This window comes from Alexandromys fortis, unplaced genomic scaffold (assembly GCF_014885135.2).
Source record: "Alexandromys fortis isolate MF-2015 unplaced genomic scaffold, M_Fortis_MF-2015_v1.1 scaffold_58, whole genome shotgun sequence".
NCBI lineage: Eukaryota > Metazoa > Chordata > Mammalia > Rodentia > Cricetidae > Alexandromys > Alexandromys fortis.
This window is the reverse complement of record NW_026067940.1, coordinates 4,722,581-4,749,920: the sequence shown is the minus strand read 5'-3', so window position 1 is coordinate 4,749,920 and position 27,340 is coordinate 4,722,581. Positions and strand designations below refer to the sequence as shown.

The 27,340-nt window shown below is 50.8% G+C and overlaps 1 protein-coding gene and 1 long non-coding RNA gene across 2 annotated transcripts in view; one reads left to right on the top strand and one right to left on the bottom strand.

The window, feature by feature from the left end:
* LOC126505113 (uncharacterized) overlaps window positions 1-5,295 on the top strand; it is an 11,411-nt gene extending 6,116 nt beyond the window's left edge. The window contains exons 3-5 of the long non-coding RNA XR_007592816.1: window positions 470-597; window positions 4,404-4,602; window positions 5,134-5,295. This is a non-coding gene — a long non-coding RNA (uncharacterized lncRNA). The remainder of the gene's footprint in view (window positions 1-469; window positions 598-4,403; window positions 4,603-5,133) is intronic.
* A 3,543-nt stretch (window positions 5,296-8,838) lies between these two features.
* Btg2 (BTG anti-proliferation factor 2) lies at window positions 8,839-12,573 on the bottom strand. The gene is made up of 2 exons (XM_050147753.1): window positions 12,354-12,573; window positions 8,839-11,157 (listed from the first exon to the last, which is right to left on the bottom strand). Exons 1-2 carry the CDS (start codon window positions 12,493-12,495, stop codon window positions 10,823-10,825), a joined length of 477 nt encoding a protein of 158 aa, XP_050003710.1. The 5' UTR covers window positions 12,496-12,573; the 3' UTR covers window positions 8,839-10,822.
* Between the last annotated feature and the right edge of the window lie 14,767 nt (window positions 12,574-27,340).

The window sequence follows — 27,340 nt, the reverse complement described above, 5'->3', positions numbered from 1 at the left end:
CGCCTGTGACCCCAGCACGGTGGCACACGCCTGTGACCCCAGCATGGTGGCACACTCCTGTAAAACCCCAGCACGGTGGCACATGCCTGTGATCCCAGCACAATGGCACGCTCCTGTAAAACCCCAGCATGATGGCACACGCCTGTAATTCCAGCACTCGGGAGGCAGAGATGGGGATCTCTGTGAGTTTGAGGCCAGCCTGGTCTACAGAGCGAATCCCAGGACAGCCAGGGCTACACAGGGAAACCCTGTCTCAAAAGATTCCCCCACCCCAAGCAAACAACAAATAAACTAACAAAAAGTCTAAAGAGCCCAGGATATAGGAAGGCAGTAGAGCTTGCTGGTGTCCAGGAGGCCCCAGGTTCAATCCCCAGCAGTAAGATAAACATCATTAAAGAAATGGTAGCAATGTTACAAGAAGAAGCAGTCTGAGCCTGGCCATAATTGATATGTGTGATTTTGATTCCAGACTGTTTCCCTTGTGTACACTACCTGCAGAGAGTACACTCCGCTGTGGATAAAGGTCCTGAAGGCTGAGAGAGAGCGGCGGGGAGAACCGGGAGAAAGCCTGGACTCAGTGTGGCTTCGCTAATGATGGTTAGAGGCTTCATTTTAATCTCCTTATCCTCCTGCTCTCTGCCTCTTGTCTTTCCTCCCCTCCTCTCCCTTGTTTGCTGCTTCTGTTTATTTAGGTAGTCCTGTATTTCCTAGCGCTGTGCCTGTGGACAGTTTGCTCGAGCTGAGCCTCTGTCTTCTGGTTGTCACATGCGGTGCCAGCCCCACAGGGTCGCTCCGAGGATCTCATGAGATGTGTGTCTCGCTTCTGTCGTGTGCTGCTCTGGTTTCTGGGGTTATGTTTTCAACCACGGTACTATTGCTGAGGACCTACTAAGTGCCAGGCCCTTTGCAAGCCCTACAGACAAAACAGGGCATCCAAACCCTCAGCCCTGGTCTCTCAGATTTAACAGCCCAGCCGGATCAAAGGCAGAAGTGAAACCATCATGAGGTTATGTGTATCATTTCAGCTCAAATCGCTTCCCTGCCTGCCTGAGTGAGTGGCTGGGGAGAAACCCAGCTGTGGCTGGGATATGAGGTTTGGAATTGAGGTAGGCAAGCATTTAGGTATTTCAAGGCATGGACTAAGGATATTGAGACTTTGCCAGGATCTCCTGCAGGCAACTCCATCCATTTCACGGCAGAAGGATGAGGAGGGTCACCTGGTGTTTAATAAGTCAAATCCCTGGGTTTCTTACACCAGGATTTGACTTAATAAATGTTTCGGTCCTTGGGGGTAACCCCCACTTTAGGCCCTGATCCCTCCTTTCCCTCTAGAGAGGAAAATTGGGGATCAGAGCTGTGAACACGATTCTTACAAAAATGCTCCCTCCCTCCCGAGTGACTCACCAGCAGCCCTGCCCTGGTCTTCCTTCTTACCCATCACTGTTTACATGCTCTCTGAAAGTCAGGTGCCAAGAGGCAGCTGCTGTTTGTGGTCTGTTCTCCCCAGATACAGCAACACGGGCCTCCTACGCTGGGCTGCCATTGGCTAACAAGAAACCAGACCAGACTCCCTCCCCACTCCAGCCAGCAAATAGAGAGGGTACAGGAAACACCTGGAGGAGAGGGCAGCTGGCAAGGGAGTGCCGCCCAAGAGAAAAAAAGGTTTGGGGATGCAGGGCTGGGGGAGGGGCCCAGTGCTTAATTGCACTGCTCTTGGCATCCACCAGCTGCTGAGAACTGACAGCTGAACAGCACCTCACCCCCACCTTTACACACACACACACACACACACACACACACACACACACACGGGCACCAGCTTTCACAGTACCAGGACAAGAAAGACTCCTTGGAGGGCTTTTCATATCTTCACCCCAGCCTCTGATTTTGAGCCTCTTTAAGCCAGAGGTCCAAGCATGAAATCAGAGCCCCTGAGGAAGGAATGAGCCCACGTTCTATGTATGAAAGCTCCTTCAGGAGTGCATGTACACGTATTCGTGAGCTCATCCGTCCAGATTCCCACCGCTGTTTGCTCATTCACTGCCTGTTATCTCAAGCTGTGTTTCGGGACTGAGCAATCTGAGCTGAAACAATCAAAGGAAGCTCTGCCACCATTGTCCACCCGGATGATGTTGGCCCAAGTGAGACTGTGCACCCTGCGTGCACAGGTAGGCCGACTCAGCTTGTGGAGCTACTTGCCTTTCTTAGGAAAATTTCCCAAAGGGAAAAGTCTCTTTTAGCCCCAGAATGGGAGGACAGGAGAACAGGAGCAGGCCCTGCAACTGCCTGTGGGCATGAGTGGTCATTTTGATCTTTTCACTCCACTGGCAGTGTGCTGAGGCCTGCTCTGTACAAACTGGTAGACCAGCACACAGGGAGAATAGACAATGAAAGACTATGGCTCCTGTCGTGGAGAAGCCTGGGGTGGCAGTTGGAGAACAATATAAGAAGTGTTACCAGGAGCTGGGGGCGTAGCTCAGGTGGTAGAGGACTCAACTGGTCGACGCTCAATTGGCAGCATGAACGAAGCCCTTGGTTTAATCCCCAGCACATAAGCTAGGAATGGTGGTGCACACGTGCAATCTCGCCCTCAGAAAGTAGAGGCAAGAAAAGAAGTTCCAAGTCATCGCTAGCTACATCTTGAGTTCAAGGCTAGGCAGGGCAACATGAGACTGTCTCAAAAAAAAAAAAAAAAAAAAAAGTGCGGACTAACTGCATTTATTTTAAGTTCAAACAACAATGGGATGTGTATGCATCATAAAGGACTGCAACGCGGTGTTCTGAGAGTGTGGACATTTTTCCTGAGCCCTGAGCTAAGGACACATATACAGCAGACGGTGGAGTTCTTCAGGGCAGGTAACAGAAGAGGCAGTAGAGGGAGGAACAAGCATACACTCTGCTTTAAGACCATGCCCACCCTCCCCTTCTGATCACGAGGGCTTTGCTTTCTTCCTCTGTGGTCAAGGTCACTGTATCTCAGAGAGCTGGGGACCATGGCATTGCACGGCATCAGACCGAGTGCCTGGGTATACAGGGCAGGTGCTCAGACTCCAAAAGGAAGAACTCCCGTGCCACACAAACACGGACAAAGGAAAAAAGGACTCGCACGCAGGGCTTTAGTGCAGAGGTTCTCAACCTAGGGGCTGCTGTCCACTCGGCAAACCTCTATCTCCAGAAATATTTACAGTTCAAAACAGTGGCAAAACTAGTTACGAAGTAGCAACAAAAATAATTTTATGGCTAGGGGTCAGCACAACATGAGGGACTGAATTAAAGGGTTGCAGCATTAGGAAGGTTGAGGACCCCTGCTCTGGAGAAACATAAACAGGAAAAGATGTGACAAGGGGAAGGGTCCTGGCCTTGGGTTTACTGCCATCTCACGGGTTTAGAATGGCAAAGAAAGGTAACAGGGAAAAATGACACAGTGAGAGAGAATCTGGGCTTGTCCCAAGATGCTGGCCGGGAAGGAAGTGGGCACAGGAGCCCCAGCAGAGGCTGCCTGGGTGCTTGGGGGCAACAGGGCAAGATCTGGGCTCTGTGCTGTCGGGAAATGCGACAGGTTCCGGAGATCCCCCATTCCATCTGGAAACAGAACCGGAATTTGTGAGACTGGCTTACACAGTGAGTTGCCTTAAAATTAAGAAAGCCGAGACCCACAGCAGGGAAGGTCTTTGCGGGTGCCAAAGACCTCACCAGCACTGCCATTTCCTACCAGCCCGGCAGGGAGGCCTCCCATTTCTCTGGGGCTGTTCCCACGACCTAGCAGCTAGTCCAGATCAGCTGTGGAGAGGAGACTGTTGGGGACTGAATAGGGCGCTGCAGCTGTTCAGGCTTCAACAGCCAAAGTCAGAGTCCTTCCCCGGAGCTGCCTAGCCTTCTCTCCTGGTGATTACTGTGTGGATGTACTTAGGGAGTTAATGGATAACTAAGGCGTATTATGATGTGTCAGTATAGGCTCTTAAGTCCCGAGAGACAGCGAGATTCAAAGCCCTAGATTTTCTTAATAAGATGTGGTCACAGGCTCCCAGTGAGTCCCAGATATTTGGAGCCGAAACATACTAATAATGACCAATCCTGAATGGGCTTCATTTTCTTTTTTTAAAGATCATCTCTGATCTAAATTATTTTCATCTGCCTTCCTCCACTCCGGTCACCTACAACTTTCTCTCCCTGGATCAGTATTCACTGGCACCTGTGAAGGACCAGACAGCGGTCAGGCTTTATTTGTTGTTTGTTTGTTTGAGACAGACTCACAGGTATCCCTGGCTGGCCTGGAATCGGCTAAGTACCCAAGGGTGAACGTGAACTCCAGAAGCTCCCGTCTGTGTCTCTTAAGTACTGGGATTATAAACATAGGCTGGGGATTAGACCCAGGATGTGATTAGAACCTGGATGTGTTCTAGCTTCCCACAGATTCCAAGTTACAAGGGCCAGTGGTGAGAAGTGAGCCTCCTGAGAACCCAGAGGAAAGCCGTGTATCCTACCAAGGAGATGTCACAGAGAAGTTGTCTGAGGTGTGAGTTCCCCAGGAATCAGTGGGTGGACAGAAGAAGATGGCGCATTCCTTGGGCAAAGATCCAGAGGCCACAGTCCCTTACACAGGTGAATGGGCACCGGGTAAACATGGAGGAAGCTGCTTCCTACGTCCTGGGGGAAGCAGAGGTAGGCCCCTGTGTATCTTTAGCTCCATTAGGAAGGAGTCAGAGGTGCCTCTCTGGAGATCAGGACCTGTCAGTCTACGGGTAATGTCCTCAACACAGAACCTTCCTCCTGTGAGGGCTGGAGAAGGAACCCCCACCTCTTCATTTCTGGATGCTTCAGAAGTCATACCCCAGGGTCCTATGCATATAATTGTCAAAAAAGCAAAACAAACAAAAAAAAAAACCATGGACTGGATGGGATGTAACTTAGATGGGAGAGTGCTTGGTTAGCATGAACAAAGCCCTGGGTCTAATCCCCAGCCTGTGTTTATAATCCCAGTACTTAAGAGACACAGACGGGAGCTTCTGGAGTTCACGTTCACCCTTGGGTACATAGCCGATTCCAGGCCAGCCAGGGATACCTGTGAGTCTGTCTCAAACAAACAAACAACAAATAAAGCCACAGTATCTTGTGTCTTTTGCATGATGACAGTGGACTAGAGCCAAGGCCTGGAGGCCCTTTTCTAACAAGGCTGAGACTCACTCTGCAGGCTCGCTCCAGCCTCTACCCAGCTGTCCTCACTCATATACTGCCTGATGCCCATCAGAGTTTAAACGCCCTCTCCCCGAGTGCTGGTAAATAAAGCAACACTTATTCAACCCACCCAGCTGTTACTGCCTCTTATCTGATGTACTCCAGACAGGCTGTCCGGCTCAGTGGACAAGGGTTGAGCTAAGGCCCGCCCTTGTTTGTGGGAATGAGGGTGGTAAGTGGTAGGGCCGGGTTTCTGCTGGGGAAAAAAAAAAAAAAAAACTTGGAACTTTTGATAGCCAGGCTATCAAAGCAGGGGAAAGGCCACGCATCCAGGGCACAGTCCTGCTAGAGATCATTATCCCAAGGCTTGGCAGCCTCTCAGACTGAACAGAAATGGTTTCTCTGCCAACTCTGCAAAGACATCGTAAGGAAACAAAGCCAGAGAGCTCAGGCTTGCCCGACTCACCTTCCCCATTTATTTCCTTTCTGGGAAGGGAGAGCATGTGGGGGTGAGTGCACAGACAGGGAAAGCTGCTATTGGAGAACCCCTTCCCCACCCACTCTGTGTGTGGATTAGCACGTAGCTGGTTTGAAGTTAACCCACAAGCAGGCCCACAGAGCCAGCCAACCTGGTCACGGGCCCAGTGAGTAGCAAGAGCACCGTGCTTTTTCCAGGAAAATGGCAGAGGTCATCCAATCAGTGTGCCTACTTTCAAGTTACCCTTGCCAGGGTTCTAGAAGTAAGTGGACTTTCACACAAAGGCTGAGGGAGAGGCCGCAGGATTGTATTAACTGCAATCACACCTGAAGAAACTAGCAGACTGTATTACTTTATTTGACACTGACCTCAAGATCAATTCAGGGCCCTTGAGAGATGAGGTTAACGTCCATCGGCAATGGGAATTCTTATTCACTGAGGAGTAGAACCAGTCTAAGCAACTGGTAGGTCAAATGCCATCTTTGTGACTTGTTGAAATGGGCTGCATTTGAAACCCCACTCCAAACCTGAGGAAACTAAGCCATGCTGGCCACTTGCCCCATGCTGCCCAGTCAGTGGCCAGGGAGTAGACCTGAAATAGACTCCCCTGGCTCTTATGTCTTCATTCTCAATTCCATGCATGCCCCCCTCATTGTCTTTGGAGATGGGAACCTTAGCAGGCAGCAGTGTGATGCAAGCTAGAGACGAACCCCTGACTCCATTCCCACCTTAGTTACCTTTCGGTTCACCTAGTTGAAAAGAATGATGGTAATGGTTCTCATTTGGTTCTCCAGTGTCTGCCAAGGTGGCAGGAAAGGATGGTTTAGACTGAGAAAAGAACAGGGGCATTTAGGGACATTAGATGATATATATATATATATATATATATATATATATATTCTCTCCTCCTCCCCCATCTCTCTCCCCTCCTTCCTCTCCTCTCCCCCTCCATCTATTTCTTTCTGAGACAGAAGCTTACTCTGTAGTCCAGGCTAGCCTCATGGTTATCCTTCCACCCCGGCCTTCCAAGAGCTAGGATTATAACATCATTCACCATACTCAGCTCACTCTGCTAGGTTCTAAGACAAGAAAAACTGAATGACTTTTCCAAACTTAACAAGTTACTTGCAGTAAAGAATCACAAACTGAATATTTTCCCTCTCAACCACAAACTTCTATTGCAATAATTTCATGAGGTCAGGAATGCTGATGCTGACCTGGGAACCAGGGCTCTTGAGTCCTCGGTATCCTTTCTCACCAAAAGCTGTAGGAACCAGTGCCAGACCCACAGAAGTGGTTTCTTCCTCCTGGGGCTTGTTTTTGGCAGCTTCAAGGCCTCCTCCACCCAAACCTTATCAGAAGCCATGATGGACACTTAATCTACAGCTGCCAGCGCCTTGCCCAGACTCTCTGGGGAGGGACATTATCATCCCCAAACAGCTGACCATGCACAGCACTCTAGGCTGCCTTGGTTTACCAAGTTGCAGGGGAGCTGAGAGCCTAGTTTTAGATCCCAGGAAAAGCAACTACCTGTTACTCCATTCAGAGCCCAAGACACCCAGCAGCTAGTAGGTGTTCTCTGCTCCTACTGATACTGGTCGGGTCCAAAAGAAGTACCACCTTCCTGGATCACAGAGCCCTCTTATATAAATGGAGTGGCCCTTAGTAGCCTACCAAGAACCAAAAGCAAGCCCAAGATCAATCCACCATTCTGTGTTTTCCCTGACAAAGGTGGGGTTGGCCTGTCCTGTTGGCCTCCAGACAACCTTCCCTGGATGTCATTAAGTCTTCCACTAAATGCTGAAATGTCCCTTAGGATCGGGGCCTTTTAGGAAGCAAGAAGATAGACGCAGACTTTGAGTTGAATAGTGCAAAAGAATAGAACGCCAAAGATGAGCAGACATTCCTGGACCCTAACCCTGTCCTTGCATCCAAACAGAGAGGAACAAATGAAGGACATTCCTGTGGCACCCCTGACATTAGCGGGCTCCAATATTCCATCCATAACACGGACGCACTGACTGCCCCTGCCCAGGCCCTGACTCCCTTTCTCTCCTCACACGTAGGATATAAGCACCCAGTTTTCCTGTCTAACTCTGACCAAGAACACTCAGGACAAGCTGCATGTTTGTGTACAAAACTGTGGAGTAGGAAATGAGATGAGTAGGCTTAAAAATTTAGAACAGCTCACTTTGGGCCAAGAGAAACATCCAACGTGGGTCAAAAATGTGCCTGTAGCCTTAGTGGGGAGCTGAGTCTTTATCAAAATTCTAGGAAAGACCCCCCAAACCAAGCACAACAACTTATTATTCTTGCATAGATCCTCTCCATGTGGTCAAAAGTAGTTTACAAGGGTCAACTTCTGCTCGCCACTGGAGTTCTGTGAGAAACAGTGTGTTTTAATTATTTTTCATAGTCATTGATGATATAGTCAGGTCACCAAGCATCTGCTAGGGGATTGGTTCCAAGACCATTGTAGATACTCAAGTGTCCTCTATAAAATAACTTAGCAATTTTATCTGAGTATCCTCCCACACAGTTTAAATTAGAAGATTGTCTGCAATGCCTAATACATTGGGAATGTTCAACTATACTGTTTCTGGAATGGCCAGGGAAATTCTGTACCTGCCAGGTACAGATGCTGCCTCTGTGGGCCTGAGGTCACAGCATATGACTGGATGTGCTCAAATTGGACCCCACGGACGACCTGTGGGTGCCAGGAGGAACATCAGTGTGCTCGCGTGTGACTGCAGCCACATCACATGGGCTGGTGTGTTTAGCGTGGGGCATGTCAACATTTTGTTTTTTGGAACTTCCTGAATTGTTTTCCTGTATGATTTCCAGCCATGGCTGGCTGCTTCCACAGCCGTGGACCCAGAAGGCCAGCTCCACAGGCGAGCTGAATTGCCACGGGTGGAAGATGGACTAACTAGGCTGCCGAATGTTCAAACAGCATATTTTTAGAGACCCGTGAGAATAGTCAGAAAAGTAGGGAGCTCCTCCTGGAGTAGGGGGATCGCACGGGAATGACATCACCACACACCTAGGTTATCTTCTGTAACATCTGCACGCTACAGACAGACCCAGGGCAACTGATGAATACCACAAAACACAAAGAAAGGGTTTGGATTTGAGAGGGAAATGCCCGTCGGCAGTATGGAATGTTACCTTCTCTACACCACACGTAATCTGCTACATTTTTATTAAAAACGAAAGTGTACATATGTCCATAAAGCTGTACAGTCTTCCATATAAAAACGCTATTATACAATTAAGTAACCTTTGTCTTCTCTGTCAGAATAGCTTACAAACGTGCCACTATTACTTATTTTTTACTTAATAAGAGAGACAGGCCTGCTCAACAGTCCAGCTCTGGGGGTTTTGTCATTTTTAAAGTGAACATCGACAAGAAAGAACAGATCTCAGCATGAGACCAGGTGGCTGCTTCTAAGAAGGCAGGGACCTGTTTGTGGACAAGACACGAGAACCATCTGCAGCAATTCACAGCTTTGTTTAAACCCACAGCTTTCGAGACTGTGGGCCCAGAGTTAACTTTAAAGCAAGAGATGAAGCCGCCTGGGAAGGCTGTGCAAAGCTGAGAGTGCCAGAGCAGGCTGGGTAGAGTGTTTGGTAAATAGCACCTTTGCGTAGAAACTGAGGAGTTAAGAAACCCAGGAAACGGGATGCCATGGCAGTGGAGAGAAATGGGGCAGGGGAGGCCTCGTTAAGGAGAAGGTGACCCGCTGGCTCTAACTCTGTCCTTCAGTTTGAGAGACTGGAGGCCTTCTGAGGCCCCCTCAGCACTGTCACCGAACCTGAAGGACAGCCATTTCTTCCCAGTGTTTTCCAAAATTTTCCCCAACTAAGAACAGTAAATATTGCACAACCTACAGACAAATTTGGATTTTACAGACAACCTCCCCCACAGGTGCTCTGAGCACCAAGGAGATAAAGCAGTGCCCAAATTGTGGCTTAGTGGCCACCCTCCAAGAATACCAGGTAGTCCTGTAGGGCACAGGCACTCTGCAGCCCAGGAAGATGGCTCTCGGCAAGGCCCACCACCAGCCAGAACCCCTAGGAGACCGGGAAAGGCAGGCCCCTAACACCCACCAGGGCACCAGGAGGGGCTGGGAGTTTCCTGGGACTATTGCACAGTGATTGCGAACTCCTGTCCTAGGAAACAGTGCCCTCCGGGACCCAGCCACATGAAAGAGGGGAAAGAGGGAGCGCAAGCAAGCGAGTCTTGAAGGGAAGGCGGTGAGAAAGGACCTGCAGTCCCCTGGAGCTTTGAACCACCTCTCAAAGGAATAATGGTAGCAGCATTCAGACTTTCACGTGGTTCCCAAAAGGAAGGTTTAGGAAAAAATGAGGGGGAAAAACCCTCTTTGGGTCCCAAAATTCCATTGCAAATCACCCCTAAATTATTCGCCATGCATGCTTACGAAGCAGCAGAGTGCAGAGTGACGGTTTTGTGCTGTTCCCCTCCATCTAGACCCAAAGTCTCTGCACACCTGCCTGACATCCCACCCTCCAAAAGTGGCCGCAGATTCTTGGCTGGGAAACAACCTTTCCAGGCCCCTGAGGATAGAATCAGAAACAAGACAAGACTTCAAGAAAACCTGCTTAGAACAGAAGGAACAAGGAGAGGTCTTTCACTCCACCCGGGGTCTCAGCAGAAAAACAAAAGATTAGGCAATGTAGTATTATTTAAGACCAGGCTTGAATGCCCCTGAGTAAGAGAGGAACCAGGTAGACAGGCATCCCAGCTGGGACGGTAACCCAGGGCAGAGCCTGACCCCTCTCATTCACAGTTGCTAACCTTGCTTGCTCCCTTTTACCACCTCCTGGGGGATCAGCCAAGAATCCCCCTTTACCTTGGCTAGGCCAATCCCCAAACCACTCCCCTAGGCAAACACTGGCTCACAGATTCAATAACAGTTCTTTCCAAAGGCACCTGGGGAGGCCACTTCCAAGCAGCTCCCTTTAAGGATTTTTTTTCTTTAAAAAAAAAATCTTTTGGTTTTTTTTCTCCACTTTTCTTAAAAAAAAAAAATAACATGTATAAATAGCTCTTCATTTAAAAATACAGTTCCCCAGGTTGAGGTATTCGGTGGCCTGTTGTCACGGCAGCATGAGTACAGTAGAGTGCCCGGGCAGGGTGGCTCCTCCTTAGCTCGACACAGCCATCACATAGTTCTTCGAGGGGCTGCTCCGGCCCAGCATCATTTGGTTCTTGCAAGTGAGGAGCCCGTAGGAGGCAGCCACCGGGGCCTCCTCATACAGGACACAGATGGAACCATCCTCCCCGATGCGGTAGGACACTTCATAGGGATCAACCCACAGGGTCAGCTCACTGGGCAGCAGCCGGTGTAGCTGGGGCTGGCTGAGTCCAATCTGGCTGGCCACCTTGCTAATGATGGGGTCCATCTTGTGGTTGATGCGGATGCAGCGGTAGCCAGAGCCTTTGGAGGGTTTCTCTGGAAACCAGTGGTGTTTGTAATGATCTGTAGAGGAAGAATGAGAGGGAGATGCCTGGTTAGAAAACATTGTCTCTGATGTTTACCACAAGCGGAGGATGAGGGTAGAGCAGAGAGGAGGAGGGGCTCAGCGACAGTATTTCAGAGCCTCTCCTTAAACTCCCCCTGCCACTTAGAAAGACCCCTGGGTCCTTCCCAAGTGCGTGCGCACTGAAAGGCAGCCAGAGCTTTCAGGTAGATGCTCTCCCGGTGGTCAGGGATATTTCTGGCACAATCCAGCTTAAGGAAGGAAGGACTAGTATGAACGGGCAGGGCCTCTTAAGACCCAAACACTGAAATTTCAAAGTTCAGTATGCGGCCAAACATTTGTGGGTGTCCAGCAAGCCACCAGGCCTCCCATCCCTCACCCAGCAGAAGAGTTATGAGACCTTTCGCAAAGGTAAGAGAAGAAAAACGGTTTTGTTTTGATGAAACAGCTGTTGGTTCTCAGATCTGTGCCAACATGTTGAGAGACGGCTATCGCAGCCCAAGGCAACCAACCAGCTGTAACAGCTGGGGACAGAGGCGAAAGGGCTGCTTATCACTCCTCTACCTCCTTGCCTCACGCCCTGCCTTCACAACACCCCCCACCCCCCACCCAGCAGGCTAGGCTACTGGGCTCTTTTCTGTACTACAATAGGTGGCAGATGGCGAAGAGGGACCAAAAGAAAAAAAATACAAAGGGGGCCCAGATTACAACTTCCAGCGGGTAAACAAGCGGCAGAATGGTCCCCGCACAATTGTAGGCACAGGGCTACAACAACAGTGACTGGGACTCGAGTTGTTGAAAGTTCAGTTGTGCATAAAGTCGCATAGCTTGGCCGGATTCGTGGCCCGCATCCCTCGAGGGTCGGGGGAGGGGGGGTTCTCCAAGATTCAGAGAAGAAAGTGAGTTCGACTCTGAGCGCAGACACTGGCTTTTCCCATGGGGTTCTTAGGGCCTCGGAATGTACTCAAGGAAGAGGGTCAGTACCCTGAGAGCGAGGCGGGGACTGGAGGGCGGGGAGGCGGAGACCTAAACCAAGGGACAGAGGGACCACAGACGTCCTCGGAGATTAGAGCAAGGTTTCTGAGGCTCGGAGCTGCTCGCTTAGGGGGTCTCCGTCCCAGAAACAGCGGGGAAAGACATCCCAGGCGAGGAGGAGCCGCGCCCCGGTGGCTTTGGGACCCCGACGAGTGCTCACCGGTCAAAGCATCCTGGAGCGCCCTGCTGAACACTTTGAGTCTCTGCTCGCTCACACAGCCCCGCGTCCTCAGGAGACTGGAGAGGAAGCCGACGGCGGCGGCGATCTCGGGGAGCATGTCGGTCCTCTTCCCGTGGCTCATGTCGGGCGGCTGAGGAAGTAGCTGTATTATTAAGACAAGGGTGGTCCGGCTGCCGCTCGGGCTCTGCCCGGACTTTCCCCGGGCTGCGCCTTTCATACCGCTCGCGGAGGCGGGGAGCCGCAGGAGGCGCCCATTGGCCGAGGCTGGCGGATGGGGGCGTGTTCTCGCGCTGCCCCGCCTCCCTCTCCTCCGCCCTCGCTCGCCCCCGCCCTCCCGCTGGCCTGCTCGCCCGCGCCTCCCGGGCGCTGAGGTCATCGCTCACTGACGTCAGTACTGGGAACCAGCGCAGGACTCCCGAGCGGTGGGAGGCGGGCGGGAGAGGGCCTAGGACTGGGCAGAGGAAGCGCACTACATTGGGCATGCCCGAACGTCGCCTATGCGTAGTGCCAAGGCAGCGGTTGCCTGCCACCTCCTCCAGGGTGCCCTCGCCGATGCTACTTCTCCCACGCTTCCCGATACCCTGGCGCCTGGTCATCTCTGCCACTCTTCGCCCAGCTGGTCGGAACCGGCTCCTCATGTTTAAGGCAATGGGGATTGTATTCTATTTGCTTCCATAATAATTCCACCTCCCCCAACAGTTCTGCTCTTCCTCTTCAGCAATTTCCTAAAAGCAATCAACTCTCACTGTTCAGTGTCGCGGTGGGAAGAATGTTGAGGAGAGACTTTTCTGTCCCAAGTTCTCACTTTCCTTTACATGCCTTTTTCAAAAAAACAGTCTGGTGTGAACTGTTTTCCTTCAACTCCCTGCTCCTCCCTCTTCACTGGTTCGTCTTCCTTCCTCTTTGTGGACTGAGACTTTTGTAAACACTAGCTCCCGAGGAGAAAGGCTTCAGAGCTGGCTTGTCTACACTCAGGGCCCGAAGGACTGGTTCCAGGAAGCTAGGCAGACTACTGAATGGGCAACTTGTCACCCACACCTCCGAGCCCAGTGCAGGGTCTGGCCAGCAACAAGCCCGTGTTTGTTAAATGAACCATGGCTTGTGTAAAATCTGGGTTTGTTTTTCGTTTTTGAGTTTTAAGCCACCTTCCAGAAGCAGCTCCCCGGCATTCTTCTCTACCTGCCTCCTGCCAGAGACACTAGCTTCCCTGCCTGGGCCCTCTGTGCCCGTTCCGAGTCCCACTTCCCTTTTATGTCCACTCTCCATCCGCAGCTGTCCCTTTTGCTATTTATTTTTCTTTAGTGATTTCCACATCGGTACTTCCGTCCTCTTCATGTATTTCCCTGTGGATGTCTAGATGTTTAGGCTCCTTTAAAGTCACCTTCCTCCATTGTCCCCTCCGTCCCTGAAAACTACTGATCGCTGCCCCTAAAACACAGAGATTAGCTTCCTCCGACCTAGTCCCAAAACTGATGGCTTCTTACCCTGATAATCACGGTGGATTTTTTCCAGTTCCATCCAAATGACCTTCCTGATCCTTTTCCTAAGGTATCTGAGCTGCTTGTTCTTCCCTTGTTCAGAGCATGAGACCACTCCTCCTTTTGCTAGACTGGACAGTCCATCATTTTGAACGACCTGCCTTTGCAGGTTTCTACCACTTCGTGCTATAGGGTCCCTTTTCTCACTGTCCCCTAAATAACATGACAGCTCTGCCACCATGGTCCTACAACAGTTTCCCCATTATTCATAGCTCCATCACATGGTCCTCACCTCACACATCCCTAGCCCGGATAAACCATGACTCGTGCGTGTCTTTAACCTCACTACTGCTTGGCCACCAGTTCATCCTCACCAGATTCCTGAAATGTCACCTTGAAAATACAGGCTCACCATCCTCCCAATGCTAAACTGATGTTGCTCATATGGTCCCTTAGCTCATCTCAAACTGGGAAGCCTCCTGCCTCAGCCTCACAGGCAAGATCCCCCTCCCCGGCCCAACACCAGTGTCCTAGTTCCTTGGAAGCAGCCTACTGTGTTGGAATGCCTCCCGTGAACGGGATAGCTCACATTTCATATGCCCTTCCCTTCTGTTTCATGGGATGAACCGAGGGCCTGGGACTCTAGTGCTTTGGCATTAAACGTATGCCGTGGAGAGCTTCTTCAGGGCTCCTCCTCAGGGTCCGGGTGTACATGGAGGAGATGAGGGCAATTCTTGGTTTTTAACTAGGAACCGGGCTGACCTTGGGAAAAGATAACCTGGACGCACCGAACCAAAGAGTCCAGGTGTCACTGACCAAGGCTAGCCAGCAAGGAAGTCAGCAGAACAGGTCAAAAGCACACAGGCCTGTCCTGACTTGCCCAGTGCCTGCATCTGACATTCTTACCAGCACCTGTCAGTGCCTTTGGCTTAGGTCTGGTGTTCTGACATCCTATAAGCAAACTGGTGGAAAAAGCTCCCTGCAAACCGAAGCATCAGCTTTGTTTTTCTTTAGGAAACCAAACTGGCCCTTCTGTAAATGTTCACATCTCCCTGCAGGCTATGCAGCGACCTCGCAGTAGAGCAGGACAGGGCATAACTCGCAGGCTGCAAACGTGGCACTCTTTTCATTAGACCCCCCCAGTCCCTGGGCTGCTGCTGCTCTGGCTACAGGGCCCACAGGGCCCACAGAGCAATCAGTCTTGACAGTGATGCCATGATTATAGATTAAGAGCCCAGATGTGAGAATGGGAGGCAGGAAAAAAAGGCAGCTCCAACCCTGAAATCAGTTCTAAGGCTAGGTATGGTTGCAAACACCTTTAATCACGGTACTCAGGGAGGCAGAGGCCAGCCTGGTCTACCTACGGAGTTCTAGGTCAGTCAGAGATACACAGTGAGACCCTGCTGCAAACTAGAAACTAAATCCTGACTTGAGGACGATGCTGCTGCATAGTGCTATCTAGGTGTTTCTATGGAGATGCCACAGCATTTTGGATTCTATCCTGGCTGTAGTGTATAGCGCTCTGTAAGAACCAACAGGCAGACCCCTCCTTTCCTGTCTTTTCTTTCTACTCCTAAGTCTATAAAGGAGCTAATTTATCTCACAGTCAATCTTTCTAGGTCACTTTGTAGCAGCATCATCCCTAATAAGGATTTAGGTTCTAGAATTATGTGCTGTTTGTTTTGAAACAGGGTCTCACGGTATAACTCTGGCTGGCCTAAAACTCTGTACGTAGGCTGGCCTCTGCCTCTCTGAGTACTGGAATTAAAGGTGTTTGCTATCATAGCCAGCCTTAGGATTCATTTCTGATAACATTGAACATGTTACATCAATCCTGATTTTGTTTTAAATTCATTTAAAAGCTGAGCAATAGTGGCGCACGACTTTAATCCCAGCACCTGGGAGGCAGAGGCAGGCAGATCTCTGTGAGTTTGAGGCCAGCCTGGTACAAGACCTAGTTCCAGGACAGGCTCCAAAGCTACAGAGAAAGCCTGTCTTGATAAACCAAAAAGAAAAGAAAAAAATCATTTAAACTGCCCTTAAGTTGTTGATAGCACCAGGCTTGGTGGTGCACACCTTCATTCTGAGCACTGGGGAAGCAGAGGCAGATCTCTGTGAGTTCAAAGTCAGCCTGTTGTACACAGAGAGTTCTAGACCACCTAGGGCTACATAGTGAGGCTTGATCTCAAACAACATCAATATTAACAAAACGAAGGGAAAAGTCACCTAAGTTGATGGGAGCCGTTAGAAGCTTTCTTTTCCTGCCCTGCATTGCCTCCTCTCCTTGGAGTGCTTGGGACATCAGGAAAAGGAGAATGGCCCCTCTCCCTTCTGCCATCCTTGCTCCTTTTCTTCTTCTTCATCCTTTCATTTCTTCTTCTACCCCATCCCTGGATTGGATGGTGAAGTGCTGACATGTCGTGTGACTGTGACTCCGCAGACATGCTCACTGGTGCCGTGGTGATAACAGAGGCGAGGATGGCTTCCGGCTACGCTTTATCTGCCCCAGAAACTTCAGTGCCACGTGACCCCAGGCTGCTTTTCCTCTGGTCTTAGTTGCCCATTCCATGCATTAGTCTGGCCTACCTCTGTGGCCCCGTGGAGAATGACGTGGCTTTCCAAACTGCCCTTCTTAGACCAGCCCAAGGACTGGGTCCTTCTGTCCTGACCTTGTCTATGGGGATATTACACAGGCCTCTCTCTCTCTCTCTCTCTCTCTCTCTCTCTCTCTCTCTCTCTCTCTCTCTCTCTCCAGTTTTAGGAGCCACTAGATCGTGGTCTGAACTTATGTAGGGACCTTTAGGACTTGGCTTGGTTGCCAAGGTTACCTCTCAGTTCTGACCACATGTGGAAACCTGAGGCAAGCTTGGTGGCTCTGCTGGCAGAGGCCAGGCTGAACTATTCTGGGAGAATGACTTCAGCGCCCTCCCACACGGTACTGTGTGTGATTCTGTTAGTCTCTATGTGTATCAGTGTGGGTAGGAGGGTGGTGTGTATTTTTGAGTGAGTGTATGTACTGAAGTGTATACGTGAGGGAGTACGGAGTTACTGTGCCCTGGTGTCTTGTGAAGCCTGCTTTCTGAGAGGGACAGGCCTTGGGGTCGGGATGCTGTTTGCCTGTGTGTAGCTGCTGCGGATGCTAATGTGATCTTTGCTCTTTTCCTGACATTGACATCACTAGCACCTTACTGTGCTGCCCAGAGCTGATAAGACCCATCCTCAGGCTGGACCAGCCTCTCTTCACGCCTCCCTAAGCAGAACAGAAATACTGCTAAATTCTTTCATGCCTCTCTGCCAGGGGGAGCTCCTCTAAGACTTCCCTCGGGCTTCTCACAAAGCTGTGCCCAAGGTCACCAGGCTGGGAGTTATTCTTGACATTCAGAAACAGGAATTAAGAACAGAAGAAAATATCCTTGTCACCAAAATCTGCTCACGAGGATACAGAACTGAGGATGTGAGCTCTACTTGAAATGTCAACCTTTCAACCTCTCCCCTGACCCAAAAGCGAACTGAGAGTGGGGACAGACAGACAGACAGTTCGTGGAGGGTGAGGGGTGAGAACAAGAAGAACATGGAAGGACTAAAGGAAGGCCAGGGGAAGTGCAAACAAGGAAAGGGCCTTCTCTCTTGTGGGCTATAAACACATTTTAAACCCCAGAGAAGCGGTTTTGGCAAGCTGTCGAGGGCTAGAGGAGAGCCTGGAAGCTAGGAAGTAACCAGTTCCCTCATTTGTTCTGAAGATGGGCTGAGAAGGACGCGCCTATACAAGAATGCTTAAGCCTGGCATCTTCAAGAAAGGAAAGCCAGTGTCCGGGGTGTGTGGAAGAAGATGCCTGCTCCCGCCAGGACTCAGACTTTCCCACAACAGTGCACCTGTACAAAAGGGATGAAACCCAGCCACAGGAAACGGCCAGCTGAAGGTGACAGGTTCATCCTCAAAGTGACCCAAGAGCTGGAAAGTGTCGGTCTCAGCTGCTGCCCAGAGGGTTTTCAGACCCTGAGCAGAAAGAGGCATGGCAGATGCAGACTCTGTTACTGTCCCAGCCTGGAACCTTGCTGAGATGTGGGCAAAAATGTGTGTCCACAGAAGCCATGACTCTTTACAGTGTGGTCCCAAGCGGCCCAGCCTGTCTACTGAAGCTGTCCATGAGTTCACATGCATAGATGACAAGAAGCCAACCTGAGCGCTAACCCTCAGCCAGTGCCCACTGTTTCTGTGACATGGGATAGTATACAGAGTATACAGAGAGCACCTAGCACAGGACTTCAGTATCATGGGTGCTCAATAAACCGAAGTTTTCATTGGTATGGACTCTCATAAAATACTTCTAGAAATTACGCAACTATTTTTCCTTTCTCGGGTTAAAGGGAGGTCTTAAAATGTGGGGGAATGGTCAGTGTCATACAGCTGCTTGTTGTCAGGGTTGGTACTCAGGCTTCATCCTCTAATCCTAGTCAGGACTCTTCATTAGGCCTGATGCCCACCTTGTAGCACTGACCCCATTTATTCATTCATTGACTTTGATGTAGGAGGGTCATCTGTCTATCTGTTGTTTCATTGGTTAATTAATAAAGAACACTGCTTGGCCTGATAGGTCAGAACATAGGTAGGTGGGGTAAGACGGAACAGAATGCTGGGAGGAAGAAGGCAGTGAGACAGACGCTATAGCTCTCCTCTCCAAGATGGATGCAGGTTAAGATCCTTCCCGGTAAGCCACCACCTCGTGGTGCTACACAGATTATTAGAAATGGGCTAATCAAGATGTGAGAATTAGCCAGTAAGAGGCTAGAACTAATGGGCCAAGCAGTGTTTAAAAGAATACAGTTTGTGTGTTGTTATTTTGGGTGTAAAGCTAGCTGTGCAGGAGCCAGGTGGGATGAAAAGCAGGCCTTCTCACCTCATCACTACGTGACTTGAGGTATATTTATTGGGGATCCTCGGGTTTCAGACTCTAGAAATCCAGTGTGGGGTCTGAGAGGTTATTCTCAGAATTCAGGGTATCCCCTGAGGTGGGTGTTGGAAGCTGAGTGCAAGAGATGATCTCTTGACAGTATGGGGTAGGGGGAACTGGGTAACCAAGAGCAGAATGGGTTCAGTGCCTTTGGGAAATGTCTGTGGATTTCCTTGGGCTCTTCCAGGAGTTTGATGGTGAAAGACTGTGAGCCTCATGGGGGTTAGATCTTCATTCTAGAGCAAGGAGAAGATGCGAGGGCCAGCCCTGTGAGACAGCAAGCCAAAGTGAACCCCGGAGAACAATGGGCAAGGCCTTCAGTGACAAAAACAGTTCTGCCAGCAGAATCTGTGGTGTATGGGATGTGACAGAAAGCCAGTCTCCCGTAGAGACGATGCTCAGATGACAGCCAGTCTGGCTAATGCCAGGAGGAGAGTGTATTTGGAGGGACTGGGGGTTTAGGAAAAGTTTCTCCTTCAAGACAATGGAGGGGTGGGGGAGGGTGGAATACATGTGCACAGTGGCTCAGGATGAGAGCACCTGCCCTTTAGACAGCGTCCAGCAAACCACAAGAACAGACAGACGGGTTGAGTCTCAACCAGACCCTGAAGGTAGAAAAACCAGATGGCGAGGTAAAACCCAGAGTGTCAGACAGAGCAGCAAATAAAGAGCTCTCTAGTCCTGGGGTGGAGCACGGCTGTAGAGGGCTTGCCTGGCAGGCAGGAAGCCCCAGGTCCATCCCCAGCACTGCAGGGCTGTGGTAATAACCAGGTGCGGTGATGTGTATCTATAATCTTGGAAGGCAGAGACATAAGAGGATCAGACATTTGGGGTCATGTTCTGCTTACATAGCAGGTTCAAAGCCAACCCGGGATACATAAAAGTCTGTATCAAAGCAAAAAGGAAAAGACAACTCTCCAGGAATAGCCACTTTTACTGTGTGGGGGCTGCCACATGACCTCCACATATTCAAACTCCTCCCACAGCCTATTTGTGACCTTCCAACTGGTTCCCATCCCCAGTACTGTGTGGTATTGACTCTTCTGACCCTAGCTCCACTGCTGGAACAGACTAGAAAGAGTCACCAAAGCTGGGCAGTGGCGGCACATGCCTTTAATCCCAGCACTCGATAGGCAGAGGCAGGCAGGTCTCTGTGAGTTCAAGGCCAGCCTGGTCTACAAGAGCTAATTAATTCCAGGTCAGGCTCCAAAGCTACAGAGAAACCCTGTCTTGTGGGGGGGGGGGGGTAGTGTCACGAATTCATCTGCATTGTCACTAAGTGCTAGACCCCCACAGACTGACTGTATCATCCCCCCCACCCCAGGAGCATCTGCTGTCCTGGGGACTACTCCTCAGCTGTTATGTCCTACTGACTCACTAGTGTCTAGGGAGAAGGGACATTCTGGTCCTGTAGTAGGCAGTAGGTAGGCTTGGGGTGGGGGTGGTGAACAAGACGTGAGCAGGACCCGGGGAGAAACACGGACAGATGGCCAGACCAGTACCGGCTGGAAAAGTCCTAGTGGTATGTTTTTCCTCCTGTGGCTTCCTAGGTGTATCTAGGAACAAAAGGGGGAAACTGTCTGCTAAAAGCCTGTTATCCTAGGAAGCTCAAGGAATGTAATCTCCCACACCTCCTGCTCATGGGCCTTCTGCAGTGGTCTGCAGAAGGTGTGACTGCAGGCACTGGAAACTCAGTAGGGGGCACATGGACTTGGGGACAGCAGTGGATCTGAAGCTGAATTTATTGCCCCTTTGCAAACCTAGAGGACAGACCCCCTTATAAAGCCGCTCTCCTTCCTGGGGGCCCAGGACAGACCTGCTTTAACTCCAGAGAGAAAACAAGAGGAGAGGCCCTAAGGCTAGGGAAGTGACCCCAGATGTTGCTTGGCTCGGCCTCCTGGGGCCCAAGTGTCTGGGACAGGCAGCTGTGGCGGTAGGGGCAAAGGGTGCGGGAAATGGTTCCCGAAAGGGCTATACCAGGAGGAACTGAAGACGGGACCCGCTGTGGCAGCTTCTCCCCTTCAGCCTCCTGGCTCTGGGCCAAGGTGTTTCTTTACTGCACCCCAGGCTCAGGGCCAGGGAAGGCCAAGCACCTGATCCATGTGGGTCAGAGGAAGGAGCCCAGACACAGGGAGAGATAGCTGGACTGCCAGTCTCCGCCCCGCACCTTAGTCTGCTTATCTGTAAGGAGAGAGTATTGGGCCAGGAGATCTGCCCTGGCTCAGCTTTAATCTGCCATCTGTGGTCCACACTGACCATGCCTGGGCCCCAGGAGAATATGAGATCCCTGTTATAGAGACAGAAAGCTCCCCATTAGGACAGATACTCTGCAGGCCCCTTCCTGGGCCCATCTCTCATATCCAGTTAAAGGTTGGTCTCTGCAGGAGATTCTGAGGGATTTCTGTGGGAAGCACGCCCCTGTCTACACTTCTGTCAGAGTTCCTAAACTACCAGTCTAGCCTGTCCCTTTTCTGTTTGAATCCCTTCACGGTCTCCTCTAATGTTTAGTTCTTAGTTTTGCCTTTAAGGCCTTTCTAGGCTGGCCCGGGGTATGTTTTCAAATATACCCTGTGCACCTTGATAGCGCGTTCTCTCATTCACGCCCTTCATCCTGTCTGGAAGGGCAGTCAAAGGCAGAGAGGATTCATCTACCACCTTCCCGGCCCCTCCACTGAGAATCAGGCTACCAGTGTGTCTCTAGATTAGAATAGACAGTTGGAGCCGGGTAGAAATGGCACACACCTTTAATCCCAGCACTCGGGAGGCAGAGGCAAGCGGATCTCTATGAGTTCGAGGTCAATCTGGTCTACAGAGCGAGTTCCAGAACAGGCTCCAAAGCTACTGAGAAACCCTGTCTCGAAAAAACAAAATAAGTAAATAGATAGATAGATAGATAGACAGACAGACAGACAGACAGCTGGTGCTGTTTGCTCTGTCTCTCTTGTTTTGATGATCATTGACCCTGATGGGCCATAATGTGGTTTGTGAACAGGCTTGTGATTCACTGGCTCCGTCATGGAGACTAGACTAGTGCGCATGCTTGGAGCCACACTGCTGGGTCCCAGTCCTAGCTCCGTGCTCTCAAGCAAGTTATCAAGGCTTCTAGTGTGCTTATCTGCTAAATGGGGCTAGTAACAGCTGCTCTTACTTCAGCCTTGTCAGAGGATGAGTGAGCTTACAGCGCCTAGAATACTGCCTTCCCCATAATAATCAGGGCATGCCACTGACACCTTTAAAATAGCTTAAGGAATTTTATTTAATTATTTATTTATCTGTAAGAGTGCTGTGTGTCTGTGCCACTATTAGCACTTTTTGTAATTTGGTTGTTGAGGAAGGGTCAGGACATGCTATCCATTAATACTTTTATTATTTATTTATCTACTTATTTAATTCATTTAGACAAGGCTCATGTCGTCTAAGCGGGCTTCAAACTTTCCAGGCAACTGAGGATGAGCTCCTCCTACCTTGCCTCTTAAGCGCTGCAATTACAGACTTTTGTCTCTATGACCAGCTTGTGCAGTACTGGGGATCAAACCCTCAGCTTCTGAAGATGAGGCAAGCACTCTTCCACACGCTTACCTTCAGCCCCCTGCTTGTGGAGAAAGGGTCCCACCTGTGTCCTAGTCTGATCTTGAACTCCAGACAAAGAAACTCTCCTCCTAAACCTGGCTGCCAGGCTAGGGGATGGGCTAGGGATGGGATGTTGATCTTCCTGAGCATAGCGCTGCTTACTGACACTCCACCGGCAATGCATCTCTTTCTAGAAACTTCTGTTCCCAGGTGCTGAGGTAGACGTGGGAGCCAACACTCCAGCTGTGGTTTGCCCTTTGCTGCCTCTAAGACTCTGGAGCAGCTTAAAGTACTGAATCACATGGAAGCAAGAAATAATGTCTGTATGTGTTTATATTATGTTAAATATTAGAAATTAATAATGATGAAGGGAGAGAAGATAATATGTGTTAAATCCCTAAATCTATATCTCTCAGCATCCAGGAAACCAAGACAAAGGAGAAATCAATGCATTCTATAGCTTTATTGCGAAGCATAAGAAAACACTCAAATTAGTCTGCTAAAATGCCCAGAACAAGGCTGAAGCTCTGCCCCAGCTATCGAAAATGCTGGTTGTTTTTCTGGAGGACCCGAGTTCACTTCCCAGTACCCATGTTGGGTGGTTTACAGTCTGTAACTTCAGCTCCGGGGGATGCCTCATTGAAAGAAAGAAAGAAATTTGTGTGCAACCCTCCACCTCGTTGGAATATCAGAGCCAAGGAATCTAAAGCTACCCTCAGCTGGCTGTAACATCATCCTCAATTAGGCTCTAACCACTAATGAGGGTCCATAATGATGTCAGGAGGAGCTGGAATTGGGATAATGGCTGGGATAATAAACAAACATCAGCTCGGAGGGTTTTTCTAGCCCAGAGTTTCCTTCCCTCATTCCTGGCTCAGGAACTCCTCGGAGTCAGGGATGGGCCCTGTTGAGGCAGAAACAGCCTGGTGAGGTGTTCACCGCTTTCTTCTAGCAAGAGAACCAGGCAGAGCAAGAGGAAACCCATAGCCAAGTTGAATGGACAGAGGGGGCATTTGATTGACACGTAGCGTGTTTCCACTGAGCCTCCAGATCACAAGTGGCGTGATGATCCTAGTGTGAGCGAGGAAGCTCCTAGAAAGAGAATCATTTCCTGCCCAGCTTCTGACTCCAAAAGGAAGTCGACCATCAACAAGTGCACTGCCTAGTTCTAAGTCAACCTGACACAAGCTAGTCATCCGAAAGGAGGGAACTCAATTGAGAAATGTCTCCATAAGATCTGATTGTAGGGCATTTCCTTAATTAGTGGTTGATGTGGGAGGGCCCAGCCCACTGTGGATGGTGCCATCCCTGGGCTGGTGGTCCTGGATTCTATAACAAAGCAAACTGAGCCAGGCAGTGGTGGTGCACACCTTTAATCCCAGCACTAGGAAGGCAGAGGCAGGTGGATCTCTGTGAGTTCAAGGCCAGCCTAGTCTACAGAGCAAGTTCCAGGACAGCCAGGACTACACAGAGAAACTGTCTTGAAAAGAAAAGAAGTAAGGAAGGAAGAAAGAAAGAAAGAATGAAAGGAAGAAAGCAGGCTGTTAGGAGCCATGATGAGCAAACCAGTGAGCAGCAACTTCTCCATGGCCCGCTTGAGTTTCGGTCCTGACCTCCTTCAATGATGGACTACTATCTAGAAGTATAAGTTAAATAAACTTTTCCTCCCCAAATTGCTTTGGTTATTATGCCTTTTTTTTTTTATTACAATAGAAACCCTAACTAAGACAGCAAGCAGCTGCAAGCTAAAGACCACATCCATCCCTAGCGCACACCGCAGCCTGGCAGCTCTGTGTAGGAGAAGAGCTCTTTCTTTGCCTATGACCTGACCTCTTGCAACATGGGACCATCACAATGAATGAGGCTTGGAGCCATGTGTCGGGGTCGTGCACTGAATCACTGGGCAGATGAAAACGAGAGGCATCTGTGCTTTACTCCGCTTGTGCATCAAGGAGGGAGAGGAAGTTTTGGGAACGCAAGCGACCAACAGCACACCGTTTCCTAGCTGTTTTCTGAAGCAGCCCCTGTGCGCATCCATGCCTTCATCAAAGTATAGCTATGTTCTGACGTGGGATAGCCAGGTATCTGGGTATCCAGGTACGGGGGCGCACTCTTGGGTTCACAGCAGGCAGAAAGTTGAGGTAGAAAGTTCAAGAGTTTGACGGGAGGCTAGTGAGACCCAGTCTCAAAAGGGGGCAAGTGCTTATATGTTCATAGGTAGAAAGAAAGAACAGGACTGAGTTCTGTGCCTCACCACAGCCTGGACTCTCCCAGAACAGCAGCAAGGCGTCCTGCACTGAGCTGACGAGGTAAACAGGAATGCCAGCCAGAGGCACTAGGTCCTGCCCTCTGCCCCACTCTCAGAGGGATCTTGGACTATCCTGAGGTGTATTGGACTCTCCTGTCCAGTTCAGAGAGCTACTAAGCCAGCCTCACCCAGTACTTAGGGAACAGCTGACCTGACACATAGTTCACCCTCTGTGACATGTGATTAAGTGTCGTCCTCAAGGGCCTTGCTTTAAATGAGGACAGCCACCTCCGACGGGAGGTGCCCGTCTGTCCACTGTACCGTCTTTGTGTTGGCCACCCAACAGGTCCTCTGTGCCCGGGGACTGTGTGGGAAGAAGAGCGAGATTTGCCTGGTCTCTCTGGCCCTGTGACTCACTGCCACTGCACTTGGGTCACAAATCAACCATGTGATCTGAGGACTTTTGTTCTCCTTGCTCTAGAGAGGTGAAAACAAGGGGCTATAATCCCCCTCAAAACACATACAGAGGTGGAGAGTTCTAATTTTGGAAATGCCTCCTGCCCTCTGAGCACTCCAAACCCCCAAGGAGGAAGATTCACACAGAGAGCACAGCCGCTGGGCTATGGGCAGACAGAGAATGCGGGCAGTGAAGCCTAGAGCAGATACAGCTCACAACTAGCAAGGGTGTTGAAATGAGGGCGCCAGCAGCAGCTGGTGTCCTGCAGGAAAAGGCTTGTTAGGGTTTAGGTTATGAGTCTGGGTTGCATTTGGAAGTAGGGAGGGGTCTTGCTAGCATTTAAAAGACAGATGTGTGGTGCACAGTGCCTATTGCTCACCGTGACTGCCTGTAGACTTTGGCAACTCCGTCTACTTCCTGCCTAAACTGGAAGAGTAGTCACAAGCTTGCTCCCTAACACGGGCCCCAAACAAACAGCCCTGAGAAGAAAGGAGGCCAACACCAGATGACATTGTTGACAAAGCATATGCTTTCAATGAGGTCAAAGGGCTTTCTCAGAGCAGCTGGATGAGGCCCCAGACACAGAGGTTGGTAAGTGTCTGTGGCCTCTTCCTTAGAAGGAGCACGAGGCCAGGTTCCTCCCCAGTGCCCAGTGACCACTGGGAGACTAGAAAATGTGGCACAGCATAGGAAACTGTTTTTGCACCAAGCGGGTGGGGCATCCATATCCTCATGAGCGTAGACACTGATATCCGCTCTCATTTTCAGAGGAAACCGAGGGCTGCTGGCATTAGGATGAGACTATGCGCAATGCAAGCCTGCCCTTTGCACTAGCTCACAATGGCCCTGGCGTCCCAGCCTTCCGGCCTCAGGGACTAAGGCATCTACGACTGGCCATCTGTGTTTCCACCTAGCTCTGACATTTTGTGAGAAACCCTGGAGATGGGAGATAACTCCTGGGAAGACTGTCTGCCCTCCTCCCGGCTCTCGTGAGGTGACCGAGAGCCAGCGTCCCTTCTCAGGGTGTGACTGGCTGCACGCCCGTCCCGGCCAGGCTGGGACAGAGCAGGGCGGGGATGCACAGGGCAGCCCGGCAACGTAACGTCCCCGCCTGCCGCACCAGGTCTGCGCCCAAATAAGGATAGCGCTTCCCGGCGGCCTGCGTGACGCGCGGTGGCCACGTCAGCGGCGCGGGGGAGGCGCGGGGACCTCGGTGACGCGGCTGGAGGAGGCAGGGACCCCCCCCCCCCCGTGATCCCGGCACCCTCCCCAGCAGGTCACCTTCCCTAGCGGGACACTCTCCCAGGACAGCTTGGCGCCCATCTGGGGCCCGCGGGACAGCGTCTTGGGGCTAGCTGTGTTACCTCCAGATGGCAAGGAAGTTAACTGCAGCCGGGAGAACCAAGGGAGTTTGCCTCTGGGTATTGGGGTGGTTTCATGGACTAGTGGAAGCCGGGTCTTCAAACAAAAACAACTAACACGGGGCCACCTCCTTTGAATAAAGAGACAGGCTTCCCTCCCCACCCACTCCAACCCGGTCAGGTGGAAAGACCTGACCTGGGGGCAAAAGGAGAAGAAGCCAGAGGCAGGGGTATCTGGCAGCTGCCTTCAAGGAGGGGTGGAACAGAATGACAGCCGGGGTGTCGGGACCCTCCTAGGGCATGGGTGACTTGCTGCCCAGTCCCAGTATCAGAGAAAGCTCTAGCAGCACCGGTCTCAAACTGTCCGATTTTGCCATGCACTCGCTGGAGGGGGGGGGGGGGGGGGGGGGGGGTGGGAAGGCAAGGGGAGGGGGTGATTAGTAAAAGGATTCCAAGAGGCGGAGTGAAAGGATTCATTGCTGATAGGATGAGAGATACTTAGAAGGCAACTGGGGAGAATGAGGCCTGGACAGAACGTTCAGCCTGTGATGGCTTGGAGAACTTGGTTGTCCTTGTCTAGGGGAGGGCCATGGGGCAGGGAAAGTCCCAGGGCCTTCCAAACCATCTTTACACCCACAGCGGCTGCTTACCCACACACACCCTCCTCTTCTAAGACCCACTTCCTCTGTCCACTTCCTTATGCATCAGCTGTGCGGAAACCTCGCCCCACCCCACCCTCTGGGCACAGTGACAGAGGGGAAATAGGTTTATAGGAAGAAAGCGGCTGCTTTTGGCCAGGACACGGGTGCAAGGACGTGGCCGGTTTGTCTTGGTTATGAACACAGTCTCAGCCTGGCTGATCTAAGCGCCGTTATACTGGAGATCTAAGAGACAAGGGAA

What these genes read in the sequence shown, in the direction of transcription:
- Btg2 (XM_050147753.1), bottom strand. Translation starts at nt 12,495, where the DNA reads ATGAGCCACGGGAAGAGGACCGACATGCTCCCCGAGATCGCCGCCGCC. An exon ending in GCTCCAGGATGCTTTGACCG is followed by an intron (nt 11,158 to 12,353) that starts GTGAGCACTCGT and finishes CTTCCTCTACAG; the next exon opens with ATCATTACAAACACCACTGG.